The sequence below is a fragment of the Mastigoproctus giganteus genome, chromosome 12 (genome assembly GCF_048544385.1).
Source record: "Mastigoproctus giganteus isolate SK-2022 chromosome 12, ASM4854438v1, whole genome shotgun sequence".
In the NCBI taxonomy this organism is placed as follows: domain Eukaryota; kingdom Metazoa; phylum Arthropoda; class Arachnida; order Uropygi; family Thelyphonidae; genus Mastigoproctus; species Mastigoproctus giganteus.
Window position 1 is genome coordinate 8,180,404 of NC_143586.1, and position 27,716 is coordinate 8,208,119.

A 27,716-nucleotide genomic window follows, 5' to 3' on the forward strand; every position below is an offset into this window, starting at 1 on the left:
TAAATTTAATTTCAATAAATGACATATCAATCTTATAAAGTATACTTATGTGATAATTATTAGAAGACGGGCAACATATCATATTATTTCCATTTTAATACAAATGGGCGCAATATATCTTTATTTTCTTTGAGTCGTAAATTTCCAAGAGCCAAGAACACTAACACCACCACAAATATTATTTCTCTTATCAGTCTGTTCACAAGGTCTTTTGTTTACTCTTACTTTGTTGGTGGCGCTAGTGCACATCTTCTTCACAAGGAGGGAAAAATGGCCTGTGTAATGCAAGTTAGTGCTGGCGTTATAAAAGAATTGTTGAAACCAGGTTGGGGAAACAGACCAAACCCAGGCGATGCGATCACGGTAAATTGTACTGGATGTACTACCAATCCGCCTAGAAAATTTTGGAGGTAAGTAATTTTGGTTAATAAAACTGTGTTTTGTTTTTTTTTTTTTTTTAAGACAATTGCCCGCGAATTACATTGATCCATTTAGAATGTCAACCCTTTTTTTTGGTGGGGCGTGGGGGCCCATAGATTGTTTAGTGATTCTAGTAATAACAATTTATCTTGGTATTTCGCCGTTTATAGCTGAAGTGAAGCGTGTATAGTGGCATTAATGGTGGTTGTGGTGTTGCGATTCTTTACTTGTACAAAATGGCTGTTGTGTTGGCATTCAAGTTCACACCCATTTATTAATTGATTTTTCGATGTTGGGGGGCCGTTCACAAATTGCATTGTGAAAAATCCTGATTTGGTTAAGTTTGAAAATTGATTCGCAGTATATATTAATAAGGAAGAGTCATTTTCGTTTTGAGTTCCATTTGTAAAAGTTTTATGGCGAACGCTTTGGCTCTACTGAAATTTTTGAATCCTTTTGGCTTCCATGATATCAGTCTTTTCAGTTTTATTTATATTTAAATGCGTGTATACTTCATTCCCCATTACGTATACACAAAAATCAAATTTTATCTTAATTTTATTTTCTGAGAGTAATTAATTTTCCAAGAATAATTAACGCATTGTTGGAAAATTGCCCTGGGCCATTGTGGATCAAATCTGTTAAATCATTTTACAGAACTCAGTCAACAAATTAGTCGTTTAAGTGTAAATTTTACAGTTGAAAAAAGTAAAGACAATCTTTGTGTTACATGTACTAATAAAATTGATTTATTTCATGTTTTAAGTGTTATATGGTGCAAGGAAGCTCTGGGCATTTGCTGTTACAGGAAAAAAAAAAAAAAAAAAAAAAAAAAATATGAATAAAACTGTCAGCCGCAAATGCCCATGGAGGCTATGTATTCTAGCAATTTAGTTTAAAATCATCCCCCATAATTTGAATTGTGGCCTTGAATTTAGAATAATTTATACTAAAATTTTGCCCTCTTTTATTTTACTTTCTCCTTGCAGTATATTATTATTCCCCAGCCTTATAGACCCCAGATTTCCAAGTAAGTTGCCTTGTTACAAAGGTTAGAAGCCCGCATGTTGAAGTCTTTCCCTGTATGGATGCCTTTGCCAATCCCAACAGGTTCATTTCCCCTCTTTGCACACTTTCAAATGAAAGAAAGAATGAAAGAAAGCAAGCTTATGCAGCATCAGCCGAAAAGGAAAAAAAAAAAAAAAACTACCAGCCCTCTTAACAGTTTGCCCTGGTACTTGAATTTATTCAAACTACCCACTCCTTCTATACCAGATAGACGTTTGTTCCAACAATCAACCAAATGCAACTGCAACAGGATCTAGATAATTTGGGCAGATGAGCTAAGAAGTGGCAACTGAAGTTTAACCTTGACAAATGCGAAGTACTGCATATGGGTAGAAGTAACCCCAGAGAAACGTACCAACTGTGTGGTACTACACTTAAGGTGGTAGAAAATGAAAAAGACCTGGGAGTAATTGTGCAGTCAGATATGAAGTTTTCTGAGCAATGCAGACAGGCTGCCAGGGCAGGTCATGGGGTTTTGTCAATGATATATAGAAATTTTGCTAGCAGGGAGGAGGCGATTGTCCCCCTGTATAAGGCAATGGTCAGGCCACGCCTTGAGTACCGCGTACAGGTCTGGAGGCCTCATTTTAGGAAGGATGTAGATTTGCTTGAGTGTGTACAGAGAAGGGCAACAAGATTGGTGAGGGGAATGAAGGGATGTTATTACCAAGAGAGGCTTAAGTTCTGTAAATTGCAGTGGCTGGAGACTAGGCACCTGCGCGGTGATTTGATTGAGGTGTATAAGGCCTTGAATGGGTTGAGCACGCTGAATTCTGATGGGATCCTTCCACTTGTTCAGATTAAGAACCTAAGGGGGCATATTTTCAAATTAAGAAAAGACAGATGTAGAATAGATGTGCGGAAATTTGCCTTTAGCCAGCGGGTGGTTAAATGCTGGAACAAACTTCCATCTGTCGTGGAATTGACAGGTTAAATAAATTTAAGGAGGAACTGGACAGGCATTTGGAGGGAATGGCGTGTTTTTTTTTTTTTTTTTTGGCTGATGCTGCATAAGCTCATACACTTGCTTTCTTGCATCCCATGCCACTACTACATGCTGGCAGAAAACAGATTTCTGCACATCCATTCTGCATTTGTCCTTCCTCAACTTTCGAGCTTACTCAGTCCATTGAAAGCTTTAAACACCTCAGTCAGATCTTTTCACAGGAGACTAATCTTCAAGTGCTGCAAAGTGCAGAACTGAAGCCTTTCCTAGTAAGAGTACCATTTTGTTTCCATCACTAATCTTGTTGCTTTTCTCTCCAGCTAATCCAGCTTCGACTCTAGGTCCTGCAAATGAGGCTTCCTGACTTGTTTGTAGTATTCAGGATGTGGTCTTACAATTATCAATAAATTAAAAATCAGGTGACACAGAAGCCTATGGTAGACATAAGCTAATCTGTACTCAAGTCACAAAGGAGGTCAGGCAATCGAAGGCAGATTACGAGAAGTATTTGGCAAAGGATGCAAAGAAAAAAAGCAGATTTCTTTATGTGAACTCTTAACTATATAATATCAGTGTAGATACACCATACTTAATCCATAAAATTGAACTACGTATATAGTGTAAAGGCATCGTTTTAATTATATCTCATTGTGGCTACCTTCACAACAAGATACCAGGTATTGCATTACTTCTAATAAGTAATGCTTCTCTAGTTGAGAAGACTACTGTTACTTATTCTCAAAAATGAAACCTGCCATTACAGTTGCAAAATTAATTCCACTGTGAGAGATGCCAAATGAACAGAATGATGCTGTATTTAAAGACTAAATGCACAAGGCATAATTCCATGTGTGTTTAAATTAACTATATAATATCGGTGTCAGTACACCATAGTTAACCCATAAAATTAAACTACGTATGTAGTGTAAAGGCATCGTTTTAATTATATCTCATATTGTGGCTACCCACATGAGATACCAGGCATTGCACTATTCTCAGTGGGCACCACTCAGACAGCACTGTTTGAAAGCTTGTTGGCCTTTCATCAGTGGTTGGGCAGGTACCCTGGTAATGCAAACATGCTATCACAGTTGCGAAGTTAATTCCACAATATGAGAGATGCCAATTTTATGGGATAACTATGGTGTATCTTCACCAATAATATATAGTTCATTTAAACCATATGGAATTATGCCTTGTGCATTAGTCTTTAGATACAGAATCATTCTGTTCACCATTTGGTATCTCTCATAAAATTGGGAATTAACTTTGCAACGGTGATGGCATGTTTGCATTACCAGGGTACCTGCCCACCCACCCACCAATGAAAGGCCAACAAGCTGTGAAACGGTGCTGTCTGGGTGGGTGGTGCCCACTGAGAATAAGTAACAGTAGTCTTCTCTGTTAGAGAAGCGTTACTTATTCAAAGTATTGCAATATCTGGTATCTTGTGTATGGTAGCCACAATGAGATATAATTAAAAGAATGCCTTCACTAAATACGTAGTTTAATTTTATTAGTTAACTATGGTGTATCTACATCGATATTATATAGTTAATTTAAACTCTATAAGGAAGGATGAATCACTTGATATCGATAGTTTGACTTTTGATGATCCTTTTCAGGTAACTGACAAACTGAATGAGTATTTTGCATTTAGATTCACATGAGTGATTCTGCCTGAAAGTGGAGGCCAGAAGTTTATAAAACTTTAACAGGAAGCTAAATGATTTTATAATAACTGAGAGCAAAGTGCAGGAGAAATTGTTGAAGTTAAACATAAGAAAGGCACCTTGTGGTGGATGGGACCTATCCAGTTATATTAAAGGAGGCAGCTAACGAAGTAAGCAAACTCTTAGCCATAATTATAAGAGCATTCCCAGAATCACGGGAGGTTCCCACAGACTAGAGATGTGCAAATGTATGTCCTATTCACAAAGGAGATCAATGACATGAGTAATTTAACTTAAATTCCAGGGAAAATAATGGAGTCACTAGTTAAAGAAGCATTGTAGAATCATCTAAACAAAACTGCAGTTATAGTTCAGACACAGCATTGGTATATTAAGGGAATTCATGTCTGACAAATTTGATTGGATACTATGATGTGGTTACAAAGGAACAGGATGAAAAAAACTAATTTTGGTATCATATACTTGGATTTCAGAAAAGCTTTTGATACTGTTGCACATGGAGGACTGATATACAAATTGGAGCAGTACGGCATTGAGGGCAAGTTGCTGCTATGGATAAAGAAATGGTTGAGTGGGTGATGGCAGAAAGTGGTAATCAATGGACACTACTCTTTGTGGGCTAATGTTATTAGTGGAGTCTCCCTGGGTTCAATGTTGGGCCATTGTTGTTTTCTATATTTATCAGTGGTATTTATGAAGATATATTGGACATAATGTCCAAGTTTGCTGATGATATAATGGAGTCCTACTGGCAATCCTTGCACATCGCATTCCACCAGTTTTTCAATCTGGAAGGTGGAATGCAAATGTGCTGTCATCGGCAAAACTATGGATAGGAATTCCAGTCAGTGGAAGGTTATTCATATACAAGAGGAAAAGAGTGGGAGAAAGAACTGAACCTTTTCTCTGACTGCTCACTGCATTACCTGCAGTGAGCAGTCAGAGAAAATTGGATACCCAATTACAAAAAACAGTTGGCAAACATAAGATGGAAGCTTAATTAGAAGACCTTTAGGCAAACACCATCAAAAGCTTTTGAAATATCAAGAGCAACTGCTTGAGTTTCACCAATCTTTTCCATTGAATTTGCCCATAGATAGGTAAAATAGCCATATCAGCAGTGGATCAACACTGACAATATATGTACTGGCAATCATTAATCAGATGAATTTTTCTATATAGTTTAAGAGTTACAGTTAATTGATTTCTCCATTACTTTATGGCTATTTTGCCTGTCTATGGACAAAGTAGAAACAACTACAATGGGACAATAATTGGAGGGATTTTTCACCATTTTTAGGAACTGGCTGGATGTGAGCAAATTTCCAAGCAGAGGGAAAAGTATATTTGGAATAAGAGTGAAAAAAGGCACCACGGAACAGGATTAAGTTCAGGAGCACAGGTTTTGAGACTTAGTGGAGAAATACCATCAAGACCTGGAGTCTTAGTATCAAGCTCGATGAAAATGTTTCTGATGGAATACCACAGGAGGCATTGAATGGATTGTACTGATAATGGTGGGAGATTGTTTTTAAAGGTCATCAGTACATGAGTGGGAAGAAATATTGGATGCTAGCAGGTCAGCTTTTCCTTTGACTGAAGTGGCAATAGAACTATCTGGTTTTGACGGAGATAGGAACAGTGGCGGACAAAAGTTGACCAATAGCTTTGGCAAGAGACCAAAATGCTTAGCTACCATTTGGACAAGAAGCAAATTTTTTTACCTTGCAGCCTGTTCTAAATCTAGTTTGGACTGATTAATTCTAAGCTGCTTTAGAATTGTGGGCTTTGGTAGAAAATGAACCTGGAGATTTCGAAACAAGCCAATTATGATATGCAACATTCTCCTCCTGAATAACCTTAGCACATATTGGGAAAACTATGGTTTTTATAAAAGATGATATTTTAAGGTGTAGTGTGGAATAAAGGATTCCTACAAGAATAATTGCGCCTCCGTAGCCAGGTGGGCAGGAGCAGCAGTGCGTAGCACACACTTCTTGATTAGGCCGGGGTTCAAGCCCGTGCCCTCCAAATACGGAGGATGCGGAAAGGTCAGAGAATGACCACCGCATATCCCCGGACCAATATGGCCTTAGTTGCTAATGCTCCTAAAAACCAAATAACAAACAAACAAGAATAATTTCGCTGACATGATCTGAGTAAACATTAACATCGGAAGATTTGAAACAGTATTCCAACCAAGTAAAAAAAAAGAAAAGAAATTTTGCAGATTCTTGCAATGCCAAACAACATGAGGTTGGGAATGGCTGCAGAGGAAGGCTCCAATGGAGTAGTGATCATCACCAATTTGTGAATGAGGTGCCTAGAGGACCACTTACCTCACTCTTGTACTTGTAAAGGTCGTTTGTGGGAAAAAGATCAAATGGTTGGCTGCGTGGTTATAATAATCTTGTGTATTGGTAGGTAAATGAACAACTTGTGCAAGGTTATTAGTAATTGCAAAAGCCTCAGTATCTCAACCAGTCGGGTCTGTATGACTTGAAAATGAAGCCAGCTGAAGTTGATTGCAAATTACTGTCTGTAACAGGGAATATCAGAATGGTCATATGCACAAGTACCACCTTTGAAGCAAAGGAATCATACAGTGAGTAATTCAGATATTTGAGATGAGCAGTGGTTGAATTAACCAATAACTGGGATTCTATCAAAAAAAAGTACACGAGGCTTTGGCAGACTGTAAATGGAAATCTAAATTAGAACTGAAACCACATATATTTTTGAAATGAGTGAAGTGTTTGGGAGTTTTAGATCTTTTTGCAGCTAAGTTTGTTTTATTATTTTGACAATTCGTGGTGTATTCATAAGTAAGAAAAGGTGGCAAGGATATGCAGTACAAAGTGATGAAAGTTTTGGATATTGCATACACAAGGTAAGAATATACCCAGCTCCTTGGCATAACGTGGTCTTGACAGTTTCCCCTCCGCATGCGCAATACTCGGACTTCCTCGATTCACTATTTGGCAGAGGAGAGGTTGCAAGATTATACACTAGCTGATCTGGAAACCTCCTAGAGGGTTACAAGTAGGTCTGGTCTGTTGTTCTATCTAGCAGCCAGCCTGCGAATACTGTTTTAGAGCTGTACCTTCGAAATGTAAGAAAGATTGGGTCTCAGCATGATGTGCTTCATAACCTAAAAAGGCATTAATCATACCTTATGATGGAAGAGATGTGGTGGGTTACCAGAGCTTTGCTCTGGAGACAGAACATGGATTCCACCATGTCTGGTCCTTGAGGTTGTCACAGACATTCTCTCAGATATACCATACAAGCTGTACTTGCTACCTGGGAGTCTAAAACGCTGATGGAACATATTCGGGTGACATTCAAGTCAAGTGGACCCAGTTTCAGCGAAGTCCGGTCGGTCTATGACAGCCAAATCCTCTGCTTGCACCTTCACAATGGTTGGACTGTTAGTAATCCTGGGTATAACCTCCATGCACAAGCACACTGTGGGTGACCCCCAGGTGTGAACGAATGTAAGCAGGGGTCGAGGTGTAACGCCCACACCACATGGAGGAATGCCACCCCTCTGTGTTACCAGGCAATACTAGGTGGTAGATGACTCATCAACCGGTGTGCAATATCACCACCTTGTTTATTGGAGGCTTGAAGTGGTGGAACCCATGTTTAGTCTCCAGAGCTAAGTTCCGGTCGACCCTTCCCCATCATGCAGTATGACATGACTTTTGAGGTTACGACGAACATCGTAGCGAGATCCAATCTTCCTTACATTTTGAGGGTACAGCTCTAAAATGGTGTTCACAGGCCGGCCGCTAGTTAGTACACCAGACTGAACCTGTTGGTAACTCTTTAGGAGGCTTCCATGTCAGCTAGTGTATAATCTTGCTACCTCTACTCTACTAGATAGTGACTGGAGAGAGTACAGTCACTATCTAGCAGATAGTTCCAAATGCTTGTCCAGCTGAGCTGGACAGGCTTTTGGAACGAATGGAGGGGTGAAATGGGAGTTTTTTTTTTTTTTTTTTGGCTGATGCTGCATAAGCTTGCTTTCTTGCATCGTATGACTCTGCTAATTTACCACATAGTAAAGTGTGGTTTGGGTAAGCCTCACCACGCTGTGTACTTTGGTTGGCACCTTTGTGGTCACCTCCAATATGCTAGTTGCTGTATTTCAGAAATTGCACACGAGAGTTTGCACCCAAGTGCAAGCAGAGGATTTGGCTTTCACCGCCTGACCGGACTTCGCCGAAATTAGGTCCACTTGAATCGATGACAATCAAGTCAAGTAGACTATCTTCAGTTGCTTTACACTGATGGAATCCATATTGGCAGTCATCGATCAGATGGAAGGTTTCAAGATTGTTTAGGAAATTGCTTTGGAAAGCATGGAGATAAGTGTGTTGCGATAACTGCAGTGCTAGTATTAGCAACCAGCCTAGATCTGGGCAAATTTCTTACCAAAAGGAAAAATTTCAGTGGAATAAGAAAGTTTCAAAAGGCAACACAAGACAGGAGGAAGCGAAGAAGCACAGGTTTCTAGAGGAGGAGAAATACCATCAAGATGTGAAGCTTTTTTTTGACATCAAGATCGTTCAGGGTTCTGACATCCTTTTGACAGAGGACCACAGGAGACATTGAGTAGAGTGCACTGCAAATGGAAAGCAGTAGTTTACCAAGATCATCATACAAGTGTTAGAAGAAAAGTAGGATGCTAGTAAGTTGGTTTATTTTTAGCTGAGGAGGCAGTAGAACCATCAGAGTTTAAGAGGTGGAAGTATAGATGGGCATAAGTTGTAGCCAATGGTTTACACAGGAGACTAGAAAGCTCAACTACTGTTTGGATAAGAAGATTTTCTGCTTTGGACTGAAATTTCTGCTTTCAATTGTTGCATGCTTTAGTGTAGGCTGAAAATGGACCTCCAGATTTTTGATGTTGATTGCGATATGCAACATTCTTGTCTTGAACAGACTTAGCACACTCATTCAAAAACCAAGATTTAGATAAAGGACAAGATTAAGGGTGCGTGTGGAAAAAATTATTTCATCCCTAGAAGAATAATTTCACTGACATGATCCTAGCAAACATTGATGATTTCAAATCGAATTTTGAACGATAATTCAACCGAGGAAAAGAAGTCTTGCAGAACATTGCATTTTGCATTCTTGTAATGCTGAATAACAAGAGGCCGAGAACGGCATTGGAGAAAAGTCCACCCAGTTATGAGGTGTCTAGAAGACCACTGAACTTTGTTTCATGTGAAGGGTTCTTCATGATAAATGTTGGATGTGTGGTATTCTGATAGATAAATGAACAGTCTGGTCAAGGTCATTAGTTAGTATTTGCAAAAGCCTCTGCATCTTGACCAGCTGGATTCATGTCACTAGAAAATGGAAGTCGGCTGGAGTTTCAAAGGAGTATCACCTTTGAAGTGAAAGGAATCATACAACAAATAATTAGGAAACTGAGATGAGCAGTGGTTGAAGTAACTGATAATTGGGATTCTTTCAGAAAATGTGAGGCTTGGCAGACTGCAGGTAGAAATGGACATCATTGAGATTTTTAATTGAGATGACTTATTTTTGAAATGAATGAGGACCTTTTCGGCAGGTTTGACATTTTTGCAGTTAAGTTTGAAGTGGTGAAATTTTTGGATATGGTGTACAGACAGTAAGAATACATCCAGTTGCTTGAAATAGCATTTAAAATGACCTCCCCCCCTTCAGCCACATACATACCATATACTAGCTGATCTGAATGCCTCTTATTTACAAATAAGTTCAGTCCAGTTGACTATCTAGCAACCAGCCTGCCCACTCCGTTTTAGAGCTGAAGTGTAAGGAAGATTGGACTTCTCTATACTGCTCATCATAACTTAAAGACTCAATCATACTGCATGATGGAATAGATCTGGGTTGATAGAGCTTTGCTGTGGAGGCTAAATGTGGTTTTTTCCAATTTGAGCCTCCAAGCAAAATGGTGATGTTGCACTGGTTGATGAGTCGCCTACCACCTAGTATTTTCTGGTAATGCAGGGGGCCATTCTGTGGTATGGATACCACAGTCCCTGGTTACTTTGGTTCACACCTGGGTGAGCATCTCCATTATATTAGGTGCAGTATTTTAGCACTTGCACATGGGGGTAATACCCAGTGCAACCATTGTGACGGCACAAGCAGAGGATTTGGTTGTTACAAGACAACTGTAATTCACCGAAATTCTTCCACTTGACTCAAAAGTATTTTGTAATCAGTTCAGTTGGTTACCCAGTAATTTCCACATATCCATTTGTCATGCAATTTATTCTAAGACATTGAAGCATTTTTCAAAGCCTTCATGTTGAAGCTCACTGGTATGAGGACCCATAAATTGCATATCATTGACGACCAGGGTAAGGGGGGTTGGAAGAGAAAGACAATGTTCTGTCTTACTCTTCCAGTTCTGTTGACATATCTTTCATCAAAACATTGCCAACAGAAAATCTTTACTGAGGTTTCTGGAATGAATATATGTTAATACACTACTGTAGCATACTGAATTGTGACATTCTGGACAAAGTGTAATAAAGGAAATCGTTTACACACCTTTTTTACTTTTGTGGCACTGATCTTTGGAAATTTCTCACTTAACAAAATTCTCTCAATTCATTTTATTGAATGCTTTCAAAATACTCTTCATTAGGACAAGTTGAGAGGTGTAAGGGAAACTCATTGGATCAACTAATGTCACATACTGCACATTGCAGTATGTGACATTGTGACCCATTGCTGGCTCATACATGCTTCTTTAAGAAGCACGTAATGCTAAAATCAGTCCAAACTAGAGTTTGAACAGGCTAAGAGAGAAAACTTGATTCTTGCCCTAATCGTAGCCGAGCATTCTGGTCTCTTGCCAAAGCTATTGGCCGCAACTTTTGTCCATCTCTACTCCCACCTCTGTCCACACCAGATGGTTCTGTTGTCACTTAAGCCAAGGATAAAGCTGACCTGCTAGCATCCCATTTTTCTTCCAACTCATGTATTAATGATCTTGGAAAACAACTCCTACCATTCCCAACACACTCCATTCAATGCCTCCTGTGGTCTTCCGTCAGAAGGATTTTGACGAATCTTGATGCTAAGAAAGCTCCAGGTCCCGATGGTATTTCTCCACTTGTTCTCAAAACCTGTGCTCCTGAACTTACTCCTATTCTTTGCCACCTTTTTTCACTTTCTTATTCCAAAGGTGTTTTTCCTTCTGCTTGGAAATTTGTTCATATCCAGCTAGTTCCTAAAAAGGGTGACAAATCCCTCCCATCCAATTATCGTCCCATTGCAATTACTTCTACTCTTTCTAAAGTAATGGAGAAATCAATTAACCGCCAACTCTTAAATCGCCTAGAAATCTTCCATCTGATCAACGATCGCCAGTATGGATTCTGCCAGTGTCGATCCACTGGTGATATTCTGGCTTATGTTACCCATTTATGGACTAATTCAATGGAAAGGTTTGGTGAAACACAAGTATTTGCTCTTGACATCACAAAGGCTTTCGATCATGTTTGGCATAAAGGTCTTCTAAACAAGTTTCCATCTTATGGTTTGCCAACTGTTTTTTGTAATTGGTTATCCAGTTTTCTCTCTGATCGCTCACTGAGGGTGATGGTAGATGGGTCTGTCTTCTAACTTCTCCACTAATGCCGGTGTCCCTCAAGGTTCAGTTCTTTCCCCCACTCTTTTCTTCTTGTATATTAATGACCTTCTTCCATTGACTGGAAATCCTATCCATAGTTTTGCTGATCGCAGCACATTGCATTCCACTTTCCATTTTGAGAAACCTTGTCCTGCTCAGTCAGCTTCAATTTCTCGAAAATCTGCTACCAATTCCTTAAATGCCGATCTTCAGGTAATTCTCCAGTGGGGCAAAGACAACTTAGTTCATTTCAACCCTTCTAAAACTCAGTCTTGTCTTATATCTCGGAAAAAGGATTCTTCTGCTCCTATGCTTATCTTTAGTGACACTCCGATTTCTAGGCAAAATGATATATCTCATTTGGGGATTACCCTGACTTCTAATCTCTCTTGGCACAAGCACATTACAAATATTGTTTCCTCTGCATCTAAAAAACTTGGTTTTCTCTTTCGCTCTTGGTGTTACTTTTCTTCTAAACAGCTGCTCACTCTGTATAAATCGCAAATCCGCCCTTCCATGGAATATTGTTCCCACATCTGGGGTGGTGCCTCCAAAACCTCTCTCAGGCTTCTTGATTCCATTCAGAAGAGGGCAGTTAGGTTAATTAATGATTCATCTCTAACAGAGTCTCTCCACTCGTTCTCTCATAGACGTACTGTTTCTGCTGCATGCCTCTTCTACAGATACTGTTATTCTGAATTGGCTTCTATAATCCCCGCTCTCTCTTTCAAAACAGTACGAACACGTGCTGCCACCAGCCAACATCCATTTACTGTCCAACTTCAAACTCACAGAACCAACTGTTCATCTTCCTCGTTTATTCATTCAACTGCTGTTTGCTGGAACAACCTTCCTTCATACGAATTTCCTGAAAATTAGTCTACAGAAGTTAAGTCCAATGTCAACAAATATCTTCTTTAATCCTCTCAACCTCCAACCCAAGCACGGTACTAAGTACTATAGGTTCTAATACCTCTCGTATTTGGGGTTTACATAAAAAAAAAAAAAAACATATTAGTACAAGGTGTGGCTATTAAATAATGAGACTGTTGCAATAAGATAAATATAATGAAATAACTTGTAAGGGAATTCTTCCATTCTCAGAAACATTTCTGAAACTCATATTCTGTAAGCCCTTTTAATATTGGGGTGGTTTTTTTTTTTTTTTTTGTCTTCAGTGGACTGAATATGGGTTTTCTTAAGTACACTTCTCAGTTTAGGGAAGAGAGGAAAAAGTCACAAGGGGCTATGTCTGGTGAGTAGGGTGCTTGTTCACACATCTGGATTTGTTTTTTGGCCACAAACTGGCGAACAGAGAGCACACTGTGCTGGAGCATTGTCTTGATAGAGCATCCAACCATCTTTTCACAGTTCCGGTCTCTTCATTCAAATTTTTTTACACGGCTTTGTCAGAGCTTCAATGTAATTTGTTTGATTGACAGTGTGAATTGGTTCCTTTAATATGGAAGAAAACAAGAAGCAAATTTTTTATTTTGACATCTTGCTTTCTTTTTTTTTTTTTTTTTGTCTGGGGAACTAGGCAGATTACGAGAAATCTTTGGTGAATGATACAATGAAAAACAGCAAAGAGTTCTTTACATATGTAAACTCTGGAAGGAAGGGGATGAATCAGATTGGTCCACTTAACATAGATGGTTCGACTATTGGTGATCCTGCTCAAGTAGCTGATAAACTGAATGAGTATTTTGCATCTACATTCACACATGAGGAGTTATTCAAGGAGGGGATTGCCAGAATTTTATGAAACTAACAGGGAGCTAAGTGAGTTTGTAATAACTGAGAGCAAAGTGGAGGAGAAAAAATTGAAGTTAAACATAAAAAAGGCACCTGGGGCAGATGGAATCTATCAAGTTATAATGGAGGCAGCAAGGGAAGTAAGCAAACCCTTAGCCATAATTATGAGAGCATCCTTGTAGTCAGGGGAGGTCCACATGGACTGGAGATGTGCAAATGTATTCCCAATTCACAAAGCGGGTTCAAAGGATGACAAATAATTATAGACCTGTTATTTAACTTCTGTTCCGGCAAAAATAATGCAGTCACTGGTTAAAGAGGTGATACAGGATCACCTAAACTAGACAGCAGTAATAGCTCAGACACAGCATGGGTTTGTTAAGGGAAAGTCTTGTCTGACCAATTTGTTTGGATATTACCATGTGGTCACAAAGGAATGGGATGAAAAAAATAATTTTGATATCATAAACTTGGATTTCAGGAAAGCTTTTGATACTGTTGCACATGGAAGACTGCTGTACAGATTGGAGAGGTATGGCATTAAAGGCAAGTTACTGCAATGGATAAAGGGGTGGTTGAGTGGGAGATGACAGAGAGTGGTAATAAATGGACACTGTTCTACGTGGACTAATGTTATTAGCGGAGTCCTGTAGGGTTTGGTGCTGGGCCCATTGTTCTTGTGTATTTATCAGTGATATCAATGAAGGTATATCAGGCTTAATGTTCAAGTTTGCAGATGATACAAAGGTTGGCAGGGTTGTTAATGACAGTAAAGACAGTATGCTACTGCAACAGGATGTAGAAAAGTTAGGCAGATGGGCCGAGAAATGGCAACTGAAGTTTAACATTGACAAATGCCAAGTACTCCATATGGGTAGCAGTAACCCAAGAGAAACGTACCAACTGTGTGGTACATTTCTCTACGTACACACTAAGGGAGGTGGAGATTATCCCTTTGTATAAGGCAATGGTCAGGCCACACCTTGAGTACTGTATACCAGTCTGGAGGGCTCATTTTAGGAAGGATCTAGTTTATAGAATGAGTACAGAGAAGGGCAACAAGATTGGTGAGAGGGACAAAGGGGTGTGCTTACTGGAAACTAGGCACCTGCGTGATGATCTGAACAAGGAGTATAAGGCCTTGAATGGTTTGAGCAGGCTCAATACTGACAGGATACTTTTTTTTTTTATTTTTATTTTTTTTGTATGGAAACCCCAAACATGAGAGGTATTGGAACCTATAGTACTTAGTACTGTGCTTGGGTTGGAGGTTGAGAAGACGAAAGAAGATATTTTTTGACATTAGACTGGAATTTCTGTAGACACTAATTTTCAGGAAATACGTATGAAGGCTCTTCCAGAAAATGGCAGTTGAATGAATCAACTAGGATGATGAAAAGTTGGTTCCGTGAGTTTGAAAATGGTCAGTACATGGATGTTGGCTGGTGGCGGCTCCTCTTCAGACTGTTTTGAAAGAGAGAGCAGGAATTATAGAAGCCAATTCAGAAGAACAGTGCCCATAGAAGTATCTGTATGAAAGGCATGCACCAGAAACAGTACGTCTATGAGCCAGAGAGTGGAGAGACTCTGTTAGAGATGAGTCATTGTCATTAATTAACCTAACCGCCCTCTTCCGAATGGAATATAGAAGCCTTAGAGAAGTTTTGGGGCCACCGCCCCAGATGTGGGAACAATATTCCATGGTAGAGTAGATTGGAAGAAAAGTAATACTGAGAGCAAAGGAGAAAACAGTTTTTTTAGATGCAGAGGAAGCAATATTTGTAATGTTCTTGTGCCAAATGAGATTAGAAGTCAGGTTAATCCCCAAAAGAAATATCATCTTAACTAGAAATCAAAGTGTCACCAAAGATAAGCACAGGAGCAGAAGAATCCTTTTTGTGAGATATAAGGCAAGACCGAATTTTAGAATGATTGAAATCAACTGAGTTGTCTTTGCCCCACTGAAGAATTACCTGGAGTTCGTCATTTATGGAATTGGTAGGGTATATTCAAGAAGTAGAAGCTTGATTGAGCAGGGCAAGGTTTCTTAAAGTGGAAAGCAATGTGCTATCATCGGCAAAACCATGGATAGGATTTCCAGTCAATGGAAGAAGGTCATTAATATACAAGAAGAAAGAAGTGGGGGAAAGATCTGAAGCTTGGGAGAGACACCAGCATTAGTGTAGAAGTTAGAAGACAGAGAGCCATATACCATCACCCTCAGTGGGCAATTAGAGAGAAAACTGGATAACCAATTGCAAAACAGTTGGCAAACCATAACGTTAATGTTTAGAAGACCTTTATGCCAAACACGATCAAAAGCCTTTGCGGTGTCAATAGAGCAACTGCTTATGTTTCACCAAACTTTTCCATTGTAATTAGCATTAGTAGAGGCATATGATGCAAGAAAGCAAGCTTGTGCAGCATAAGTATCGAAAGTATCGATATACTTTCGAAATACCTGTCCAGCTGAGCCTTTAATTTATTTAGGCTATCAACTTCCACAACAAGGGATTGGAGTCTTCCACCAACCAACTACCCGCTGGCTAAAGGCAAATTTCCGCACATCTGTCCTACATCTGTCTTTCCCCAATTTGAATTTATGCCCTATCAGGTGATTATTCTGAGCAAGAGGAAGAATCCCATCAGCATTGAGCATGCTCAAACCATTCAAGGCTTTATACACCTCTATCAGATCACCTCGCTGGTGCCTAGTCTCCAGACACTGTAATTTGCAAAACTTAAGCCTTTGTTCCATTCACTAATCTTGTTGCCCTTCTCTGTACTCATTCCAGCAGCTCTACATCCTTCTTGAAATGAGGCCTCCAGACCTGTATACAGTACTCTAGGTGTGGCCCGACCATTGCCTTATACAATGGAATAATCACCTCCTTATCCCTGCTAGAAAAATTCCTGTATATCATTGACAAGACACCATGAGTTACTCTTGCAGCACTGCTCAGAGAACTTCATATCTGCCATACAATTAACCCCAGGTCCTTTTCATTCTCTACCACTGTCAGTGTAGTACCACAGAGTTGATACATTGCTCTGGGTTTGCTGTTTCCCATATGTAGTACTGTACATTTGTCAATGTTAAACTTTATTTGCCACCTCTCAGCCCATCTGCTCAACCTTTCCAGATCCTGTTGCAGCAACATAGCATCAGTAGTGTCCTTAACAACCTTGCCAACCTTTGTATTGTCTGCAAACTTGGACATTAAGCTTGATATACCATCATCAATATTATTTATAAATACAGAAAACAATAATGGAATAATTTGTCCATAAATGGGTAACATAAGCCAAAATATCACCAGTGGGTCAACACTGGCATCCATATTGGCGATCCTTGATCAGATGGAAGGTTTCTAGATAGTTTAAGAGTTGGTGGTTAATTGATTTCTCCATTACTTTAGAAAGAGTAGAAGTAATTGCAATGGGACGATAATTAGATGGGTGGGATTTGTCACCCTTTTTAAGAACTGGCTGGATATGAGCAAATTTCCAAGCAAAAGGAAAAACACCTTTGGAATATGAAAGTGAAAAAAAAAGTGGCAAAGAACAGGATTAAGTTCAGGAGCACAGATTTTGAAAACAAGTGGAGAAATAATCTGGACTTGGAGCTTTCTGAGCATCAAGTTTCGTCAAAATCCTTCTGACATCCTTTTGACGGAAGACCACAGGAGGCATCAAATGGAGTGTTTTGGGAATGGTGGGAGGTATTTTACCAAGATCATTAATACATGAGTTGGAAGAAAAATGGGATTCTAGAATGTCAGCTTTATCCTTGGCTGAAATGACAACAGAATCATCTGGTTTTGATGGAGGTGGGGGCAGAGATGGGTAAAAGTTGCCACCAATAGCTTTTGCAAGAGACCAGAATGCTCAGCAAGTTTTCTTCTCTTAGCCTGTTCAAAACCTAGTTTGGACTGATTAATAACTGCTTTATAATTGTTGTGAGCTTTGGTGTAGACAAAAAACAAAACTAAAGAATTGGATAACAAGCCAATTACGATATGCAACATTCTTCTCTTGAACTGCTTTAGCACATTTATTGGAAAACCAAAGGGTTAGATAAGGAAGACAGTTTAAAGTGTAGTGTGGAATAAGGGATTCCGTTCGTACAAGAATAATTTTACCGACACGATCTGAGGAAACGTTGACATCAGAAGTTTTGAAACAGTAATCCGACCAAGGAAAAGAAGAAAGGAAATCTTGCAGGTCATCCCATTTTCCATTCTTGTAATGCCAAACAAAACAAGGTTGGGAATAGCCAAGGGATAAAGGCTCCATTGGAGAAGAGACAATCACCAAGCTGTGATCTGAGGTGCCTAAAGGACCACTTGCTTCGACCGTGTACGTAGAGGGATTGTTTGTAAGAAAAAGATCAAGCGTGTTGGCTGTGGTTAGGATTGTCCAGTATTCTGCTAGGTAAATAAACAATCTGTGCAAGGTCATTAGTAATTGCAAAAGCCTCAGCATCTTGACCAGCTGGGTCAGTGTAACTAGAAAATGTAAGCCAGTTGGAATTGTGAACAATAAAATCACCAAGGAAAATTACCTCACTGTTAGGAAAGTTGGACTGTAGAAAGTCAAGATGCAAAGAGAGGAAGTCAAAGAGCTCCAAGTGATTAGTGGAGTTGGGAGAATGGTAGAGACAACAGATGAATTTGACAGAATGAGGTAGAGAAATTAAGCCAGAGACGATCGAAAAGAGGAGATTCCAAATTACCAAGTTCTGACAGGGAATATTGGAACAGACATATGCACAAGTATGACCTTTGAGGCAAAAGGAGTCATATAGCGAATAATTTGGGCAATTGAGATGAGCAGTAGTTGAATCAACCGATAACTGAGATTCTGTCAGAAAAAGTACATGAGGTTTGGTAGACTGCAAGTGGAAATGGACATCATTTGCTCAGATTAAGAACCTGAGGTGACATAGATTCAAATTGACAAAAGAGTTGTAGAATAGATGTGGGGAAGTTTTCCTCTAGTCAGTAGTTAGTTAATTGCTGAAACAGACTTCCATCTGTTGTGGAAGTTGATAGCTTAAATAAATTTAAGGCTGAACTGACAAACATTTGCAGTGACTGGATGGGTGAAATGGGAAGGGTTTTTTTTTTTTTTTTTTTTTTTTTCCCCTGGGTTATACTGGAACAGCCATCTTTCATCGTAAGTAATTACAGTACTCAGAGTCTTGATCTTCACTTTTTGTTTTTCAAAACATCTTCACAAACTTGCAGTCTCCTCATTCTTTGATATTCATTTGAAATTTTTGGCACCATCTTGGCACAACTTTTCTCATGCCTAAATTTTCAGATAAAATTTGCCTGTTTCTTTATTTGCAGCCCTTCTGTTGCCTAAATGAATAGATAAGTTTTATTTCATTGAAAATAAGTTTTAAAAAAATTGTATTTATTATTATATACAGTGAAACTTCCCTTTAACGGACAACCATGGGGAACGAGAATGTGTCCGTTAGAGAGGTGTCCGCTAACAAGAAGTCTGAGGGAGGAAAAAAAAAAGAAAGAAAGAAAAATCGTTAAATGTTTAATGTAAAATTAAATTAAAATATATATAGATTTTGGACAATATTTTTGTAAAAAATATACAATTACATACACAAGAGATAAAGAATAAATGTTTAATGTAAAATTAAATTAAATTATATACAGATTTTGCACAATATTTTTGTAAATAATATACATACAATTGTGCTATGCATATTATGACTTTATCTTAAGAAAAATACATAGTAATCACTTATTTTCTTCTGCACCTTCTTCCGGCTGATAATTTTGTTTTCAACATTTGTTTGGAGTGAAGAAACCATCGAAAGTCCTTCAGTATCTTCTTCAGCGGCGAAAAACATTTTTAAACGATTGATTTGTACGAGCGCTTCTATTTTCATCGGTGGTTCGTCGTTAATGTTCTTCGACAGAATGACCTTCCATTTCTTCATCCTCATGAGGAACTTCTTGAAAAATATCGATGATAATGTTGTTGATATCTAGAGCACCATCTTCAGTAGTGAGGTTCGAGTCTATATCTTTGTAGCCAGGGTCACTTGTAGCGGAAGTATCGTACATTATCAATAGATGTTGAAGTTCTTGTTCTTCTTGGTGCTCCACATTGCTGTTCACAACTTCAATTTTTGCGTTTGAGAAGCCAGACTTTACAAAACAGTTCACGACAGTTTGTTTTCTAATTGCGTTTACTGAAGAGGAAATCCATTGAATCAGCATCTAGGATGCTGAGTTTCTTTGCAAGGTCACTCACACATGTTACATCATTCATGTTTGCAATGAGATGTCTTAAAACACGTTTTCTGTAGTGAAGTTTAAAATTTTTTATTATCCCTTGATCCAAGGGCTGACACTCTGCAGATGTGTTTGGTGGCAGAAAAACAATTTGAATGATACAATTCAATGTGCGGGTGAGATGCAGCATTATCCATGAAAAGAATAATTTTTCTGTTTTGACGAATCATGTTTTGGTTAAAGTGACTTATCCATTCGCTCATGATATCTAGTGTCATCCACGCTTTTTTATTAGACTTCCAGTCAACATTCAAAAGATTCAACTTTATGCCCTTGAAACAACGAGGATTTTGTGGTTTTCCTATAACGAGAGGTTGTTCAAAGTCTCCCAGCATATTTGTACACAATAGTACAGTCAAGAGTCCCTTAGAAATTTTTCCGCCCTGGCACTTTTCGTTTTTTAGACTCAGTTTTTCAGGAAGAGCTTTAAAAAACAACCCTGTTTAGTCACAGTTGTAAATATCCTTTGCTTCAAAATCACGACATAAATCTTCCAATTTGACGGTCCACTCTGTTACAACCCCAGTATCAACAGATCCACCTTCACCACTTACGGTTTTCCAAGAAATTTTATGCCGAGTTTTGAACTTGTCTAGCCATCCCACAGAAGCTTTGAACTCATTTACTCCCATAGATTTCGCAACCTCCAAAGCCTTTTCCCTAATAATAGGCCCATTAATGGGAATTTTTTTAGCACGTGTGCGACAAAACCACTCATACGTAACATCGTCAATCTGAAGTCCAACAGTTTTAGGGAATGATTTTTGAACCTGATAATTTACATGTTGCCAAAATTGTTTGAGCAGTTCATTTTTTTTCTTTAGGATGTCGCTTACCTGCGTCTTCCCGATTTTGAATTTTGCAGCGAGATTGCAAACACTATTTTTTTTGCCGATCATATGCATTAATGAGTTTGACTTTATCTTTTAATGTTTACGAGAAGACATTGTGCACTTCACATGACACTGAACAAAACTGAAAACTAAAACTCAAAAGACGAAAGGCCGACAAAATTCTCCCCCTCCCCCTGCACACACCGAATTCATCAGAAGTTTTACACGTGCCTTAAAATTCTTGAAAAAGGGTTTAGAACCGCGACGTAAACCTTGATAAAATTCAGAGAATCGGAAATAGAAAATAAACACACGATTGAAGCAATAAGTGGAAGAAATGTTCCTAGAAAAAGGGCAGTGAGCTCGCCTGCTGTCCGTTATGGGGGATCAAATTAAGTGCTAATCTAAACGAAACAGTGCAGATTGCCTGTCTGCGTCCGTTACAGAGAATGTCCGTTATACAGAAGCTGAAAACATGTTAAAACCAATAGAGGAGAGTTTGGGAATTTGAAAATCTCCGTTGTAGAGAGATGTCCGTTAGAAGTTTCACTGTGTGTGTATATATATATATTTATTATTATTAATTTTTTTTTTTGTTTTTTTCAAAATTTAATTAAAAAATAAATTGCAAACAAGGTGGGATTACATTATTTAGACTTATGTTATTTACTTGGCAATGTTCCCTTCACAGTAGTCCCAGAATTTATTTCATCCTACATTTCAGAATTTCTACATCAATCTGGGTGCTTTTCCTATTGTTTGTAGCTTCTCTCTAACTCTTGTTTCATGATGCACTTTCTGTGATCCATCTTGAACCTTTGCAGTGTGTTTGAATCTTTGTCCCTTTAATTGGATTTTTGGGTTGGAAACAGGAAGAATTCACAGAGGACCAGGTCTGATCTGGTGAATGGGGGGGGGGAACCATCACCATTTTATTGGCTGAAAACTGCTGAACTGACAGTGAATCTAATCCTGGACTTTTTCTACTTGAGCACCTTAGTGCCCCAATGTAGAACTGGTGATTTACAATTTGGCTTGGCAGAAGGAACTCCTGGTGAATGATTCCCTTATTGTTTAAAGAAAACATCATGCCCTTGAGATTCAATCTGAGCTGCTCTTTTTTTTTTTTTTTTTTTTTATGTGGAGATGGGCTTCCACTGTGATGACTGCTGCTTTGTTTTTTGGTCATAATCATAAACCCAGCTTTCATATCCTGTTATGAACTTGAAAATGAAGCGTCTATCCTTTCTGGCCTGTTTGCCACTTAGCAACAAGGGACACAGTTTGCAGCAGTACACCTCATGTTTAAATTTTCTATTGAAATGCTTTGGCACATAGCGTACGATAGGCCTAGAATAGCACAAATATTGCTAATCAAACACCACCTGCCCTCATGGATGATTTGATTATGCACTTTTTTAAAACATTTTCGTCACTGCCACTTGATGGATGGCCTAAGTGCGCATGTCCTTAACTGAAGTTTGGCTGCCTTGAAAACATGTATTGTACTGAAAAGTTATGCACATGCTGTTTGTTCATCAGGTGGCAAGTTTCATCCTATTGGCATGAAATTCACTATGCTAACTCACAGTGAATTGGTTCAGCAGTTATCTAATGGTGCAGTCCTATACTACATGTAGGCAGTGTTCCACATGGCCAGTCCAGAAACGTTTGACTTGCACTTCATATATGATGCAGTCCATTAGTAAATGGTCAAGCATTGGTATAGTCCAAGTAGAACTGGAAAGAGAAGGGACAAAAAAAAAAAAAAAAATTTTTTTTTTCCAGACAGTGTCAGGTGTAGTGGGAGCATTGCTAGGTTAATAATGCAACAGAGATGTGTTGTAACCCATGTGAGAACTTGAGAACTAATGGTTAAAAATAACTTGCAGATGAGTTTACAAATTGTAATGTAATATTAAGAAAATATTGCAAACTGGGACTTAAGATGGAAGCTCTGCATTTTGGCCAGGCTTAACAGGAGGGAGTACGTTACAAGCTATATGTTGTGTGATAATGGCATTTTTTTTTTTCTGAACATATCCCCATAATTTTTTGGAAGATAAGATCTCTATTGTTTTCTGGGGGGGGGGGGCTATATTTGGGTGAGCAGGAATAGCCAAGTAGCTTAGGATAAGATTGCAGGAGCATGTTTTAGTGGACTGTGGCTCCACCTTGCATAACAATTAACAATTGTATTCATTGTTAAAATGATTAATCGCGAGATCTTCTGACCTGATGGTTGTGCCAAATTAACAGAACATTTTTATAATCGGCATAGTCATAATTCAGTTATGTATCTTCTATTTATACTCCAGGGGGCCATATAAAGGCCAGAAGAGTTTAGACGATAAGAGAATTTAAGAACTTTGTTTTTAGCAGTCATGGACTTGAACTACAGTCAACTCAAAGTGTGAACTGCCCTACTTACACTGGCCACTTGGCTATGTCATGTAAGGAGTTGAGATGGGTGGTAATTTTGACCACTGCCCATTTTAACTCTGAAGCCACTCTTTTTACTTGGAAATTACTTTCTAGGGTTTTTTTTTTTTTTTTTTTTTTTCTCATAGTGTATTGCAAATTAGAGAAGTTTAGGACGGGGACGAATCTGATTAGTCCATTTGATATGGATGGTTCAACTGTTGATGATCTGCTCAGGTAACTAACAAACTAAATGAATATTTTGCATCTACATTCACACATGAGGAGTCATTATTGAAAAGGATCAAAATTATTCTCAAAAGTGTATTGTATGCAGGCATATGTGGTTTTGTACACCTGCCAATAGATTAAAAGTTATACTTTGACAAAGCTTTCCTAAGGTACACTACTACTAAAAGTGCTATTAGCTGAATAGCTGGAATTGGTCTGGCTGTTTTGTTGATTTATTGGCTATAAAACATACATGTTATCTCCTGTGGTCCTAGCCTTCCAGATTATAAACTGAAATTAATATACTTTGTTACAAGGGGGGTTTCATAAATCTATTTTTATTGATAAAGAATAATGCCACATGAGTTTTGGAGCCCATCAAAGAAAGTTTTTTTTTTTTTTTTTTTTTTTTTGTGTGCATAGAAGAAAACTTTAAAATTTATTCTTCCATTTTTCCTGCACCTTTTTTATTGTGTTATACAAGTGTATATATATAGTTATAAAAGAAATAACTTAAATTTTGTATTTCATTCTGGTATTAATGTCATACAACACATGGGCTTAAAAGAATGTCATTTAACTACTTATAGCACCAAAGATCCTGGTCAGCAGCCTTTTACATTTCAAGTGGGTTTGGGAAAAGTGATCTCAGGTAACAACTCTTATATTATATCTGTGCATAAATTCTATGTGGTGTTATTTTTTCAAAATTAAGAAGTTTATATTTTGTGGTGTATATGTATTAAAAGGCTAGAGCTCTTCACTTGAGTTTCAGGTGGGTACTCTAGGTTTTTGTATGTGTATTTTTTTCCCCTGTATAAAGTGTAGAGTATTTAGGATTTAACGGCACCAGGGATTTCCCCCCCATCTCCACATTGTTTGTGAAACACAGTACTCTGTAGAGGCCAGAGATTTGAAGTATAGTGGAAATTTTTTAATAAAAAAAGCTTTAGTCTGAGCTTCTCACAATTATTGCTAAAACAGCTTTCCCGATCTCCACCACAAACTATTTATAGATTTATAGTCACAAATAGAGAATTTTTAATGACAATATAAATGCTAGAAGAGCTATCTTCTTCAATAGATTGATTGCTACTCTCATATTGAGCTATGTGTGGCATAGCTGGTAACTTATCAGCATCTTCATGCTGCCATTAATCAACATGAATTAGTTGGTTTCAGATTTAGGTCATAATGGTTTCTTCCAAAATCCTTAAGGTTTTCTTCTCCCCCCCCCCCCACACACACAAAGCATAGTATGTGAGTGAGTAATAGTAATGCATGCAAGACAGGTTAGGGCATTTCCAGTATTTGTTATTAGTATCAGAAAAAGCTTTGTAGAAAAGAAGCTTTTTCTAATACCAGCAAGAAAATTCTGGAAATGCTCTAACCTGCCTTTGCTTCTTTTCATTACTGGTAGACCACAGAAAGTAGTCTGTAATCTACTGCCAGAAAGATAAAATGCATTGAATTATGAATTGTTAAATTGAGTTGGCTGTTGAGCAGCATCACGTGTGTGATGTATCCTACAAAAATATTACTCGTACATTATGTGGAAGAAAAATATAGTGATTGTTTTTGCTAGCTTGAGATATCAATCGTTTAACTTCTGAGTGCCAAGCACTCATGTTGAAGTGTCCGTAGTCACAAACGGTCGTTAGTGTAGTATCTGAAATAGAGAGTTTTATGTAGTTGAAAAAAGTTTCTAGTACCCCGTCTTGGCCTGAAACTTAGGAACTAACAGAAACGTTGTCTATTTGATTCTTTCCAGTTGTTGTGAGTGACAAGTGTGGGAGAAGTGATTAAAGTCTTGGGGGAGAAGCGACTGGCAGGTGAGGGCCGTGCAGGCACCTCCCCACCACCGCCACCTCAACACTGGCTCTCTGAGTACCTCCTTGCCAGGACAACTCCAGCTTTGAAAATTGTTAAAAAATACTTTTTGCAAAATTTATAAATGACCTTTATAGAATTATTAACTATTTAGCAACCTTTTTGTCACCAAAAGGAGAGTTACTTAGTACAAAGAAGCGCTCTATCGAAGTGCAATAAAAAATTGTTTTTTTAATTTTAACACAAAAAGTAAATGATAGATCTCAATCGGAATAGTTTTCCCTTGATAAGCATAAATGTGATTTTTAAATTTTTAGCTCCACTAGCGGAAAAAGAGGGGTGGGGGACACAAATTACTCACATTTTCCTGTCTGGTGCCAGCATTTTTAATTTTAAAAATATATTTTAAACCTACTCGTTGAGCTCTTTCCAGCGGTGTATAATAAGTTATAGGTTGTCACCAAAATTGTTCCCCCCACATTTTACCCCCATTTCTCAGACAGATTTTTGTCAACAGCGATCAATATGCTGTTTGTTGGCCCACATGATGTAAAAACATGCCAACACATGCAAAATGTCAAGCCGATAGGTTGAGTGGTTCCAGAGATACAATGCTGTGAGAGACGGATGGACGAACAGACAACCGAGTGACATTATAAGGGTCCTTCGTTAGACTACAGATCCTAAAAAGTGTTGTCAAATGCTTTAATCCTTCAGCAGATGTGCTCTTGCCAAAAAAAGTACCAAAGTACGTTAATTTAAAATTAATCTGTGAAAGTGACAATATCATTTTATTATATTTCATGTATTGTTTTACTTCTATCTACATTGTGTTAAAACTAAAGTTTTATGACCATAAAAAAGGGGGGGGGCATACATTCAGTTTTGCTCTGCTTTATATATGGTGCACCTGCTAAGTAACTCATATGGACACTATGACCTCCTCCCCCACTATCTTTTTCACTGAAGTGGCCTTTTTATGCAGGCAATCACTTACAGCACTGACACTTGTCACTTCCTATAGTGCTGAAGAAATCTTATAACCATGTGAATATCAATTTCTTGAGGCAATGAAACATTTTGCTTGTTCTCTAAATTTTGTAAAAATTCCTAAATTTTTGAGATTTTATTGTAGCTGTTTGGATATTATATTCTTATAAGTTCATTCTTTAAGTCAGTGTACTGAATGCATTTTCCTATAGAAACAAGGTAGCCTGCAGAAGTGTATTCAATCCTAAAATCAGGTACACCTTCGGGCTGTGATTGGGCACAATTTTGCCCCCACCATAACAGTTAGGAGGTTGCTATAGTCCCTCCCACAAATGGGCTCTGGCTAAATTATTAATTAGCATAGAAGAATAGTAGAAATCCAGTATAAAATGCATTATATATTGCAGTTTTCCTTGAATGCATTCTGCTGCAGCTATCTCAGAGCCACAAAAGTTGTTACCACACATTGAAGTAATGTCAGTATGTTAGGTCATGTAATTGCTTGTTATTCCAGAACAACATTAATAACCCAATGATAAGTCCTTTTGTACATCATCATACACATTAATTAAACCTACCATAAAATATACTTGGTGCAGACAGGCAACCATTTTTGCCTCTGTTTTGTCTCTTTCCAGAGCTGAAACAGTAATGCCAACAACAAAGTTAAAGCCAGATCTGAAGCCCTCCAGCTTCCAACAGAATATATGAGGAAGTGGTATTGGTGGGGGGGGGGAGTACACATCCTTGCCTTCAATGTTGATGTTTTCTGTCTTTCTGCCATCAACTACAACTGTTTGGTTCCTGTAGACGTGTTTGATTATTCAGATGTCCTTTTTTTATTAAGGCAGGACTCCTCAAGAATCTTGATGAGCTTGGTGTGTTGGACTCATAATGGGGGATTTTAACTTCCAGATATTGATTGAAACTTATGTATTGGTCATGAACACATTAGCAAGACATTTTGTGGATTTATTGGATGACTGTTTTCTACAGCAGCATGTTAGAGAGGCAGTGAGAGGAAGCAATACCCTTTATCTGGTTATCAGCAGTCATTCTATATGCATTAAGAACCTACAGGTAAAAGACCCACTGGGTAGCACTGATCACAGTACTAATGTGGAATTTAATTCAAGATGTGACTACTGTCAAGGATAAAGGGAAAAGTTTTTGCTTTTGTAAGAGTGATTACAGGTGTCTCAGACAATTTTTAAATTCTATGTAGTGGGAACCAACTGAAGATGTTACAAAGAGCAAATTCTAAATGGGAAGCATTCAGGGACGTAATCATAGAAGCTACTAGGCTTTTCATGCTAACGTAAAAATGCTGTTCAGGGCTTAAACGTAAATGGATGTTAGATGAACTATTGAGAAGTGGCAGAGAAGAAAAGTGCATGGGATGCATACAAATTATCAAGTGCTTCAGAAGCTTGTGGTAGGTATAAATTAGTCTGTAATCAAGTCACAAAAGAGGTTAGGCAAGCTAAGGTACATTATGAGAAGTCTGGCAAAGAAAAATAGCAAAGATTTCTATGCTTATATTAACAGTAG

The 27,716-nt window shown here is 38.3% G+C and overlaps 1 protein-coding gene across 1 annotated transcript in view; it reads left to right on the plus strand.

Annotated features, from left to right (window-relative positions):
* Nucleotides 1–200: 200 nt before the first annotated feature.
* The window catches only part of LOC150076658 (uncharacterized), a 61,571-nt gene continuing 34,055 nt past the window's right edge, over nucleotides 201–27,716 (plus strand). Inside the window, exons 1-2 of the mRNA XM_090386024.1 lie at nucleotides 201–410; nucleotides 23,936–23,997. Coding sequence (XP_090242150.1) covers nucleotides 271–410; nucleotides 23,936–23,997 — 202 coding nt within the window. The 5' untranslated portion in view covers nucleotides 201–270. The remainder of the gene's footprint in view (nucleotides 411–23,935; nucleotides 23,998–27,716) is intronic.